The 12,493-nt window shown below is 35.7% G+C and overlaps 1 protein-coding gene across 1 annotated transcript; it reads left to right on the top strand.

The window, feature by feature from the left end:
• The first annotated feature begins 1,993 nt into the window (after positions 1–1,993).
• Positions 1,994–9,229, top strand: kng1 (kininogen 1). Its single transcript, XM_017478958.3, has 7 exons — positions 1,994–2,321; positions 2,415–2,531; positions 2,620–2,689; positions 3,968–4,143; positions 4,917–5,027; positions 7,071–7,166; positions 8,680–9,229. The coding sequence occupies exons 1-7, from the start codon at positions 2,124–2,126 to the stop codon at positions 9,025–9,027; spliced, it is 1,116 nt and encodes a 371-aa protein (XP_017334447.1). The 5' UTR covers positions 1,994–2,123; the 3' UTR covers positions 9,028–9,229.
• Positions 9,230–12,493: the final 3,264 nt, after the last annotated feature.

The raw sequence follows: 12,493 nt of genomic DNA, 5'->3' as shown, positions 1-12,493 counted from the left end.
ATCCTAAACTACAGTACATTAGGAACTGAACGCGGTTTACAAATTTTTCTTTACTACAGGAGACATTCACAAAAATACAGACATTTCACAATGGAAAATATATCTTAGTTTGCAGTTATAGACGTTGATTCTTTCTAGAAATTTTGTCCATATTACTATGATTGGTTCTTTGATGTTTGAGCTTTGCTGAAAAAAATACTGCAGTGTGTTTAGACTTGCAGAATGTTGACATTCTCTCAATGCTGAACTCTGAACTATGACTAAAAGTTTAGCCCATAAACATCGGGGGTGGGGGTCGGGGGGTCATATGAAGTGGACACACAATGTGCATGAGTCATGATTTAAATTTAAATCTGCACTGTGCAGAAAGAAATGGTAAAACAGGGAGAGACATAACTACAGTTGGAGTAATGCTAGTACACATCACACTGACACAGTGCCATCACAATTAAGGCCGTGGCTTTGTGTTTTGCTTGGACTTTTTGACAATAACATTAGGCTAATATTTTTTATCCAGATTAGCATATGCATCAGCTAATGAGATCACCTATCAGTTATCAATCAATAACCACTCGGCACCACAGCAGGAAATATTACTCCATAAATGAAAAGTGTCAATTTGTCTGTATTGTCAGTTTTCACCACCATAAAATAGATTCTGTGGAGGAAAATGGACATGTGGACAGTAAAAAAGAATAGCAAGCAATGTTCCAGGATACAGGACTATCTGTTTTCTCTTTTTTAAAAAAAACTGTTTACATTTTAATTTCATTTTAATTTCATTTTAATAGTCCATGTTGACGAGAGGTGGTAGGAAAACAAAAATGTAATAAATCAATAAATCAATCCTCAACGGTTCTGAGTAAAACCCTTTAGGAAGCCAAGAATGTTCACTATCTCAAAAAACTCATGAGCAACCATTTTTTGTGTAGTGGGATAGGAATAAAACTCTAGGAGGCATGCTGCTATAGGAAAATAATCAACAACAGGGTGGTGTGATGAAGCGGATTTACTGTTACCACACCTAAATTCATTATTTTCCTATAACATCATATTCTATTCCTGTTCTATTCCACTTATACCACCGCAATTTACTAACAATGACATTTTTTAAATTTAATAATGAACACACAATACTCTTAATAACGTGAAGTCTAAAACTCCTCTATCAGGAAAATGCCAGAAAACTTTACAACTTTACCTCTGACTGTTAAAAAGCACTGACACTGGAGACTCCTTCCAAAATAAATAAATGTCCAATAAATGTCTCCCTACAGAAAAATTCACCATATCAACAATTAAGCACTTTTTTAAATGAGTTTATGACGAGGATTCGCCGTACATGTCCCTGTGAATGAGCTGTTACTATAGAAACGATAATGTATTAGAACGTGTGCATTAATATAAACCTGGGATTTTCAGCTGCACTACTGTCATGAGCTGCTGTTATAGGAAAACTATTCAACAACTTCTGTCCAATCAGATTCACAATATCAAGAATGCTGTAGTATAAATCATATTAAAGGGGCATTTTTGTAATGTTTATTAGCCTGCAAGGTGAAATGGAATTTCAATTAAAAAAAATATGGACAAGCGTACAGCTTACAGCTTTCATTTTAATACAATATGGGGAAATTGGGCGTAAGACTAATTTCAGGGCCAGAAAAATGTTAACAATATCTTTAAATCATCAATGAGGCCAAACCCATTGTATGGCACTATTGCAAATCACAGTGTACCTACTGTAATGTGTCTTTGGAATGATAGGATTATTATGGGTCTTTTAAACATTACAATCTGAACCTTTAAATGCTTTAGTCGAGTTGCGCACTTTGACGTGTGTGTGTGTGTGTGTGTGTGTGTGTGTGTGTGTGTGTGTGTGTGTGTGTGTGTGTGTGTGAGAGAGAGAGAGCACTCTGAACCCAAATGGAAGTATTGATTTCAGAGAGCTGTGTGGGCAGAGGGAAAGGCTCGCAAGTGAGTAAACATTTGCACTACATGCACAGCAAATGAGTGTGTAACATCAGATCATCAGTGCAGTGACCGTGTGGGGGATATTTAGGTAACTGAGTCTCTTTAGCTACAGGGAAGGCAGGAAAAGGCATGAGCAAGACCTCGGAATAATGCAAGGACACAGAATTTGGGTGATTTTGGCCTTAACATGGCTTTTCTGCTCCGGCTCACATTCGAGTGAGCAGACCAGGCTTCAGTGTGATGATCCAAATGTGCAAGATGCCGTGGTTTTGGTTCTTGTAGCGCACAATAAAGAGTTAACTGAGGGAAACCAGCTGGCTCTGTATCAGATCCTTGAGGCTGCAAAGGTACGCTGTTAAGTAATAACATCTTAGTTTCTTGTGTGTTTAGTGGATTTTCCTCACTCCAAGCAATATTTCATCATGGTTTCTTTTAAATAGACCCAGAATGAATCAGGGGAAGTTCTCTCAGTACATTTTACAGCGAGGGAATCTGACTGTGCAGCAGGAGAAGAAAAATCCTGGCAGGAATGTGACTATCTGCAAGATTCCTCAAAGGTACAAACAGTAACTTTTATTTTAGTTAGAAAATGACTTCTAATATGGCGTCATCTGATTATTTTTACTCTCATCCCCTCATTTTTAGCTGCTCAGACATTGTCGTGCAAAACTCCTGCTGAAAGAAACAAATGAGATCTTTGCACAACACTGTTCAGGTGAGTCAATAGATTAACCCTCATCACTTTATCTTTAGACAGTGATGCCACTAGGGGGCACTGCAGAAAATCCCTTTTCCCACACTGTTCTCAGTAATTTAAGTCAGATTTCTATATTCATGTGAAAATTCTGCTGAAAATGTTATTAATTTAAAACATGTTTTAGTGATATCATCTCTCTGGTAATTAAATTATCTATAATATCACATCTTCATAGAGAGATATATTTGTCAGTCAAATGAGATTAACAAATTGAAACAAGTTTAGGTTATTTTGATCGGTTGAATTCAGCAACCAGTGAAGTCAAGAACAGGCAGCACTTAATGTACCTTAAGTTAAAGTTAAAAATATAAAGTCTGATTTGGTACTGTTCTTAGTACTGATGTGAATTCTGTCTCTTTTCAGTGAATCTTTTAATCATTTGGCTCAGAGCTGATTCATCATTCACGCTAATGAACAGTCCAGATGTTGAAAAGAGCTTTACTTTTTTAGAATTGAAATTACACTGTTGCAAGAGTTAAAAAAAAAAAAAAAAAAAAAAAAAAAAACAACGGAAAACCTACATAAATCAGCTCTCAAGATTCATCTTAATGAAGTGAACCAAAGAGCCGACTCACATATATGAGTCATTTTTTATTTATTAAATTGCACTGTTAAAAAAGGGTTGTTTAAAAAAAAATTTGCTAATATAAATAAGGCTTATCGTAAGAGAGTTGGCGGATAGTTGGATCTCTTGCATGGTTCACTACATGGACAGTTACTTCCTGTCCTCACTTACATTATAGCAGCTATAAACACTCATTCCATCACCTGACTCTCTTTTTTCTTTCTTTCTTGAAGTTAATTTTTTAAAAATGTAGCTGAAAAACTAATTCCTCTGTCCTGAAGATGTTGGAAAAGTTACAGCTTTACCTATGACTGCTACAAAGAGCTGACACTGGAGACTCCTTCCATAAATGTTAAATAAAGTTTCTTTATAGAAAATCATATCAACAATTATATATGTTTCAAAATGTAGCATGTCAACAGTACTCACCCTTGTTACTATAGAAACAATAACTATTAGAAAAGCACATTTTAAAAAATTAACAATGGGGTGGTGTTATTATGCAGCGTTACTATTATCACCCCAAAGTAATTTGTGATTTGCTGCTGCACTACTGTCAAAGCTGCTGTTATAGACATTTAATCATCTTCTAACCAATCAAAATCCCAAATTCAGTAGTAATGTGGCATAAAGATTTATACAGAAGGTGTTTTGTTGTGTTTTCTCCTCAGTGGAGCCCCCTCTCGTTGCAGAGCCGCGTCCCCCCTGTCTAGGCTGCCCTGAGAGTATCAATGTGTACAGTGAGGACATTAAGGAGCCTCTGAGTTACTCCATCTCCAAAGCCAACATACAGAATGAGCACACACACCATTTCCTCTTCAGCTCTATTGCCTGGGCCACGAGACAGGCAAGTTTCTTTGAGCATGCACCGCAGATAGTCGGTGTACTTGAATACACTATGTTTGTATTTATCCGAATATAGGCCTACATTGTTTAGGAGTAGTATTGTTGTTGTTGTTGTTGTTGTTGTTGTAATAGTAATAAGGAAATAGTCAAATTAAATAATGGTAATCTGAAGAAGAAGAAGAAGAAGAAGGAGGAGGAGGAGGAGGAGGAGAAATTATTATAACTAAATTGAATTTACTATGAATAATTTAAAAATAAAACTAATAATAGGCTATATTATTACTATTAAAAACAAATAGCAGCCTATAGTAACTATATAATAGTAATATAAACTATATTAATAATTAATTAAAGTATAATAATAATAATAATAATTATTATTATTATTATTATTATTATTATTAGCAGTAGTAGTAGTAGTAGTAGTAGTAATAGTATTATTAACGGTGATTAATATTAAATTAGAGTTTAATATATCATTTATAAATAAAATTATTGAAAAGTGTTAATGTTATGAACATAATTAATATTGTTTTTTTTATTTAATATAAATTGCTGTTTAAAACAAAAACAAACCAAAAACAGACAGCTTTTCATTTAAAAACTTATTTTTTTCTAAGGTGAATAACACAGAAATCAGTGGAAATTCTTTACAATGATGGAACTGCAAACGTGTGTGTGCCTGCGTTTGTGTGTGCGCGTGCGTGCGTTTGTGTGTGCGTGCGCGTGCATGTGCGTGCATGTGTGCCTGCGTGTGTGTGTTTCCATGCATAGGTGATAGCTGGATTCAGATATCGGCTCCGGTTTGACCTGCAGAAAAGTAACTGCACTAAAGAAAGCTTTAAGGACATTACTGAGGAGTGTCACCCAGACCATACAGAGCCGGTGAGAGTCAGAACAAGAACCTTCTCTGTGCCAGCAGTATCTGTTTAAAAAAAAAAAAAAAAAAATCGCGCCTCCAGTCTCAATTCTAAATTCAGTGCTTTGCATTTCAATTATGAATCACATTTTCCAAACTTTACTAAAACATTTATAAATTATGAGCTTCACTGTCAAAGCGTAGAATCAACAACATTAGGATTTTGCCTCAGCAGTGAAACTTGTGAAGGGGTGTAAGAGAGAGAGAGAGAGAGACGTTTCAACCGATGACTGTATATGGGTGGATGCCATAATAGGGGTTTAAAAATGAATCCAAAATTCCGAGGCCCTCTAGTGGCTAGCCGGAGTACAATTTTAACCCCACCCATTCTTAAGCAAATGAAAAAAACAAACCAAATTTTTAGTTTAAGTTACATTTCCACAAATCATTTTTGGGAATAATGTACTGTCATTTTTACAAGTTCAGTTGACCTTGATACCTCCCCCGTTATTCTTTCTTAGGATAAATGTGTTTTATGGGAATGATTTGAAGATAAATAAAGAGCGTGGTTGATGAGGTGATTGACAGTTTGGGGTTGGACTAGAAATGACAGTTGAGTCACGCGAACACACTTTCAAACATGGACCTGAAGCTCTAAATGAGATTACAGCCCAGCAAACCTAATATCTTTAAAACTTACATAGTTTTGACAGTTGTATAGCTGTATAGTACAGCCATGTTCTGCTCTTCGGTTAAATGTTGTAACAGGCCCTCAGTAGGGAGTTCTTTGCAGTTTTTGCGTTATGTTAAGCTCATTGTACTGATATAACAAGCAAACTAATATACGTGAACGAAGTGATGGCATAAACCAAGGCAGCTAACTCTAAATAAATTTTATAAGAACTTAGTATGACCTTAGCAAACACTCGCAGTAGTTTGTTAAGGTTAGCCAGTCACTCCTTTTTAAACAAACTCCACTGACAACAAGCAGAGCATAAAAGAGTGCATTTCTTTCTTGAGATGAGTAACCTACTGCAGGTGTCAGAGCTAGATGCCTTATACAGTATTAGCTACTAATGCTTATATTTCTTTGATTACGGTACATCAGCCAGTGTCAGCTAAAATTAATATACTCATGCAAATTATATGACTACAGTTTAGCATTTTACATATTAATTAATAACGCTGTACTTACCACTTTGAGATAGTGTTCGATGTACCATCTTAAGCTACACTTCATGTAATATCTGACAGCATGTATGCTCCCAGCATGAATAAGTAGTGGTGTTTATCACCAATATGAGAGTCATGATAGTGACCAAAATTCAACCAAAATTAGGCAAATTAGAATAAAATTCGACCAAATGTTGCCCACTCATATATACAGTCATTGGTTTCCAACTAAAAACTGTCATGGAAATCAGAGTGTCATGGACTGTCATGGAAATTCAAAGTAAAAACACATTGAAAGTGTGAGAACGCACATGCAATATTTATATTACAAATCCCAAAACTTATAATGGATTTGCTGATTACCCTCCACCAAAAACTGGTGTGATGTGAAGTGAACACACTTAAACACAATAACACTCAGAAAACTTATATAAACTTATATAAATAATGCACTTTTCATACTGTACATTAAAATGCAACTCAAACTGCTTACCTAAAAAGGCACATACAAAACAGCACAAGGGAAGAAGCAGAAAATAGAGAAATTAACAATGGAATAGAAGTTCTAACAATGAATTATAAATAACAATTCTAAATTTGAAATAAAATTAACATAAATGTCGAATGATACAACAAATAGCAAACTAGAGAAAAGCCAAAGGTAAAAGACAATCTGACATAAGAGAAGGTACCCATTTACCCTGAATGTCTAAATCATCACATACTCACATCAGAGACAATGTTTCACTCAATAGCACCATTTGTACATGACCAGTTTATAATAAAATAGCAAAATACCATGGATTTACTCTATGCTTGCTAGTAACTTGGATTTTTTAAAAATAAAACATTTATCATTTTATTGATATTTTCAGTAAAACTGTTTTAATATTTAGGCATTCATCAACTGCAACTCGACTGTGGATGTGGCCCCATGGAGACATGAGCTCCCTGACAGTAGCGTGAACTGTGAACCTGGACGTTTAAAAACGGTGAGATTATAAGAGCTGCTTTTGTAGTCTAATTATTAGTGTCAGTGTTTTGTTTTAATTGTTAGTTGTTGTTTTTTACGCAAACTGCTTACACATTATTATTTTGTACTGATGTACATTCCTCAATAGCCAAGCCACCTTGCAGTTCACTTTCATTATAAATTTAATACACTTCACCGAGAGACAGAGAGAGAGACAGAGAGAGAGACAGAGAGAGAGACAGAGAGAGAGACAGAGAGAGAGACAGAGAGAGAGACAGAGAGAGAGACAGAGAGAGAGACAGAGAGAGAGAGCACACATCCTGAGCACACATATCATGATTAACTCTCAGGCCAAATTTTTTGGGGAAAAAATAAGAAAAATAAAATGAATTTGGAAATCACTGATAAGGAAAAACATTAAAGGATGACCTTTACAGTATCTCAATCTACACTTTTTTTTCTTTTCTTTTCTTTTTTTAGATATTTGTACAAGCAATCATTTGATCATCTTTGAAACAGTGCCTATTAATAAAGTTGATATACTTGAACAAAACCAATAAGAAAATTAGTTTTTCAATCATTTATGCAACAGAAATAACAATAGAGGCAATAGGTGTTTTGCTTAATTGTCCATCAGGCTTGCTGGAATTTTTGACCACTATTCTAAGCAATATTCTTTCAGTTGCAAGATGTTTGAGGGTTTTCTTGCATGTACTGTCCGTTTCAAATCCCCCCGCAATATTTCAATGGGATTCAAATCCGGGCTTTGACTAGGCCATTCCATAAGGCCCCATTTTAATCAGGGAGCCAATTTAATCAGTTACAAATTAAAAATACCTTGGTATAGTGCTTGACCACAAGCTTAAATGGGACATGTGGACCGATTATCTAAGTAAGAAGACACAACAGAGAATGTATTTGGTAAAGAAATTACTCTCCATTAATGTCCACAATAGAATGCTTTTGATGTTTTATGGAGCTTTCATTGAAAGTGTTATGATATTCTGTATTATTTGTTGGTATGGTAATGCTACCACGGTACAGAAGAAACCAGTAAGGAAAGTGGTAACAATGGCAAGTAAATTGTTAGGGATTGTGTTACCCAGTATAGAAAGTATTTATAAAGAGAGTGTGTTAAATACGACAAATAATATTGAGAGTGACAAGAGGCATCCTTTGGCCTCTGCTTTTGAATTGTTGCCATCTGGCCGATGGTATTGTGTTCCCGGTTGTATGAAAAACAGGTCCAAATGATCTTTTGTCCCTCAAGCAATCAAATTTTAAAATTCTTCTTTTAATAGTTGTTAATGAATTCGTCATTATTTCTCATTATGTTATTTTATTTTATGTTTTATTTTTAATATTTTGTATGTTGTTTATGTATGCCAATCGTGATTTCTTATGTCTGTGTGATTATGATGCAAACCCATTTTCCCTACAGGGAATAAACTAACTAACTAACTAACTAACTTAATGTTAAATCGTTTTTATATGATGGCCTCATTTCCTGTTTCTCAAAATGTTGATTTCAGGGCTTTGTAACACGCAGACGTCCTCCTGGCTGGAGTCCACTGAGGAACATTCATGACTTTGCGGCCAAACCTACAAAAGACAAATCATCTGAAGAATCTCATGAGGGAAAAACACTGTGTGTCACTCCTACAAAAAGTCAAAACCCAAATACAGATTCTAAGCCCTCACACCCAACAGCTGTGGTGCTCACACCCAATGCCACTTCCTTTATCTGTCCTAGCAAACCATGGAAAGTTTTTGATGTCAAAATTGCTGTTCCTCCTCGTCCTCCTCCTCCTCCTCCTCGTCCTGACCCTGTGCAGGTGGGCTTCGCTGATAAAGATCTGATCGATATCGTTAATGAGTAATCAAGTCAAATCACATAAAATTTTATTTGTCACATACATAACCATACATAGTATGACACACAGTGACGTCCACAGGATCTACATTCAAATCCCTCTTTTATCGAATTTTGAATCTAGAGTCTTGTTGACATTTCTATACAAAATATTGCAGTAATGTAGAGTGAATTGTTATACTAAATAAAGAGGAAAACACACAACTTTACTGGACTTGTTTATATATTAAATTATAAAAAAAATAACAGACTTTAGGACTGTTAGGACACTTTTTGAGTTGTTTTTGCTAAAGAGTTGTTAAAAAATCTCGGGGGGTGGGGGGTCAGATGATTCTGCAAGTCATCTTGACAGTCCTGTAATAACTCATAGTCAGAGCTGTTAGGTTTGAGGTTTTTAGACTTATACATCATAAGCATAAGCTGCCTCTTTTTTGTAAGTCAGTGATTTGGCTCAGCTCACCAATAAGAGTTGACTCTTTCTGCTCTGCAACGACTGATTGCCATTTTTTCTAAACCAGACAAAATTTTCGATATTTTGGCCAGTGTGTAGCCAAAGAGGAGCAACTACACCTGAAATTATTTTATGAAAACTTAAATAACCTTACTGTGCATTGTGGTTTTGAAAAAAATGCTAACAATAAATGTGCATTAACAAATACAGTAAGCATCCCTACTTTAAAGTTACTGTTCTGCTGTGTCCATGCTTCATGAAGATTTATATATACATTTTTTTCAACGGCACATACAAGTGAGTCAGCTCATAATGTTCACCTAAAAGATCCAGTTCAAAGAGCCAAATAGTTTGCAAATTACACATTCACTTCAGTATTCTGTACTCTTCAGTATTCTTTACAATTTAGTATTCTGTACACTTAAATATTCTATACACTTTACTGTTCTGTACAATTTAGCATTCTCTACACTTCAGTATTCAAGACACATTGGTATTCTGTACACTTTAGTATTTCAGACACTTCAGTATGCTGAATACTTCAGCATTCTGTACACATCAGCATTCTATACACTCCATTATGCCAGACACTTTATTCCTATTCTGTACACTTTAGTATTCTGTACACATCAGTATTCAACATACAGTACATCGGTAATGTGTACACTTCAGTATTCCAAATATTTTATTATTCTGTACACTTCAGTATTCCAAATACCTCAGTATTGCAAACACTTCAGTATTCAGTACACTTGAGTTTTTCACTGCTTATTTCACCTGCTCCATAAGATTGAGGTGTTGGTGATTTTGCAGGCCAATCAGTGTTCCGGAAATCAGTGGTATAGAAACAAATAAATTAGAAATGGAAAGTAGGTAACAGTCTATAGATTTTTCTGTAGAGTGATACTGATAAGTGTGAAGAACACACTTGTGTTCTTTATCAGCCATTACAGATGTGTGTGGGTCATTGTTTTTTTAAATGAAGGTCTGCATGCAAAAACAATAAATCAGTTTACCTTTCTGATATTCTTTGAGATGCTGAAGTGAGATATCCAGCTTTTGTTCTTCGGCTTTCGCAAAATTTCAGCATCATTTCCAGGATTTAAAGCGGACATGTTTGTAGAGTTCACATCAACGTGCTTGAAAAGCTCCTTGGTCAGAGCAGTGGGCAAAACATTTTCAGTTCAGTCTTTTGAATCATACAGGGTTATGTGGAATGACCTCAATGCACCGAAATCTCCACAAACTCAGAAAAAGTTCCTCTTTCTTTCTCTCACTCTGATCCCCATGCCACACACTGATAACTCTCATTATGAGGTGAGACCTCCAGAGGAAGAACATGTGGAGGAATGCTAGCCAGCAGTCTCAAAGTCAATAAAGTGGTTAGGCGGGCACTATCCTTGACTGAATCTAACGGCAGCTGAGAAAGTACACCAGTTGTCCCTCTCACTCACATTTCTGAGACTGTCTGAGTCTCATGGATAGTACAGACATGATGATAAATCTTTATCTAATTAATGACTACTAAAAATATATGCCATACACTAAACAAGATCGTGTTAAATCTTTGCAAGTTTATTATGCTCACATCCAGTATGTGACGCTTTATTTTTTACCCTCCAGCATGTGCTGTGAATGGTGTACTGCGTAAACCTTTACAATAGGGGGCGCTATATATATATATATATATATATATATATATATATATATATATATATATATATATATATATATATATATAACATGTACCACCAACACACAACCCACATTACTATCAACCAAATGGACACTTTAAGCACAAAGTATAGTTTGAAGAATAGGAAAACACACTGAAATTGTTAAAGAGTTATGTGGCTAAATCGCAAATGTTGTTCTATTGAGGCTATAGTGCAAGTAGGTTCTACAATGCAAATTTTTTTAGTATATATAATAAGTATATTAAGTCATCAGAAAGCATTTTGGGATTAGGCCTGTGTTGAAAATACAAAAAAAAAAAAAAAAAAAAAAAAAAACATTCTACATGAAAAGTTTTATCATTAACATTACCGTGGTAAGATAAAAAGCAATATGAAACAATAACAACAACAATCTGGCTGAAGAAAGCACAGTTTTCACAGGTATGTGTATAGCAGTGTTGATTGGGTTTTTAAACACTCTGTTAAACACATCACTTCTGTAGGCGTTCAGTTAGAGACTAAAGCTTATCTTTTTTCAATGCACAATATGTGTTAATCGTCTGCATGCCCTTATCAGTGTTCTGAACACAGCACGAGGGTTAACTGCAGGTTTTTGGTTAGTGGGGTGTGTCTCAAAGCAGTAGTCATATCTATGTGTTTTAAACCCCCAGCACTTAATGTACACAAGCCACTTGTACTTGCACCACACACGCTATCACATCTGTGTCACTGCTATACTGAGAATAAATCACCATCCCACCTATATCTGCTCTGTGGTGGCCTATGGTGCTCCATTTCCTTTTTCAGCGCTGTGTAGTGCTGACTTACAGTCTGGGGCGGCAGAATGGTACAGGAGATTGCGTTCCCACCTCAGAGATCCAGGATCACCAATTTGATCCTTTACTGTCTGTGTGTTTTTTTCCACATGATCTCTCATGTCAGTGTGGGTTTCCTTCAGGTTCTCCAGCTTCCTACCAAAAACATGCCGCTAAATGGACCGGACACACAAAATCACGCCTGTTTGTGAATTTGTGCATGTGCATGGTGTCCTGACATGGAGCAGCATCCTACGCAGTCTGTATTCCAGCCTGAGGCCCAGTGTTCCCAGGATGGGCTCTGGATCCACTGCCACCCTGACCAGGATTAAGTGCTTATTAAAGATGAATGAACCAATAATGTATTCCACTGCCCATGCTACTCTTATCACTGACCAGGATAAAGCAATTACTGGAGAGGAACAAATGAATAAATATTTTTAAAAAACTACTCCAACAATGACCAAAACATTGTGTTACAGTATATTTTGACAGATTTGTCTACTCTTGCTAAGGATGAAGCTAGTTCAC

This window comes from Ictalurus punctatus, chromosome 10 (assembly GCF_001660625.3).
Source record: "Ictalurus punctatus breed USDA103 chromosome 10, Coco_2.0, whole genome shotgun sequence".
Lineage (NCBI taxonomy): Eukaryota > Metazoa > Chordata > Actinopteri > Siluriformes > Ictaluridae > Ictalurus > Ictalurus punctatus.
This window is presented reverse-complemented; position numbering and strand designations above follow the sequence as displayed.

Bases quoted from the DNA above. Each gene is read 5' to 3' on its own strand.
- kng1 (XM_017478958.3), top strand. From the start codon at position 2,124: ATGCAAGGACACAGAATTTGGGTGATTTTGGCCTTAACATGGCTTTTC. The intron at 4,144-4,916 runs GCAAGTTTCTTT...TTCCATGCATAG, and splicing joins TTGCCTGGGCCACGAGACAG to GTGATAGCTGGATTCAGATA. The intron at 5,028-7,070 runs GTGAGAGTCAGA...TTTAATATTTAG, and splicing joins ACCCAGACCATACAGAGCCG to GCATTCATCAACTGCAACTC.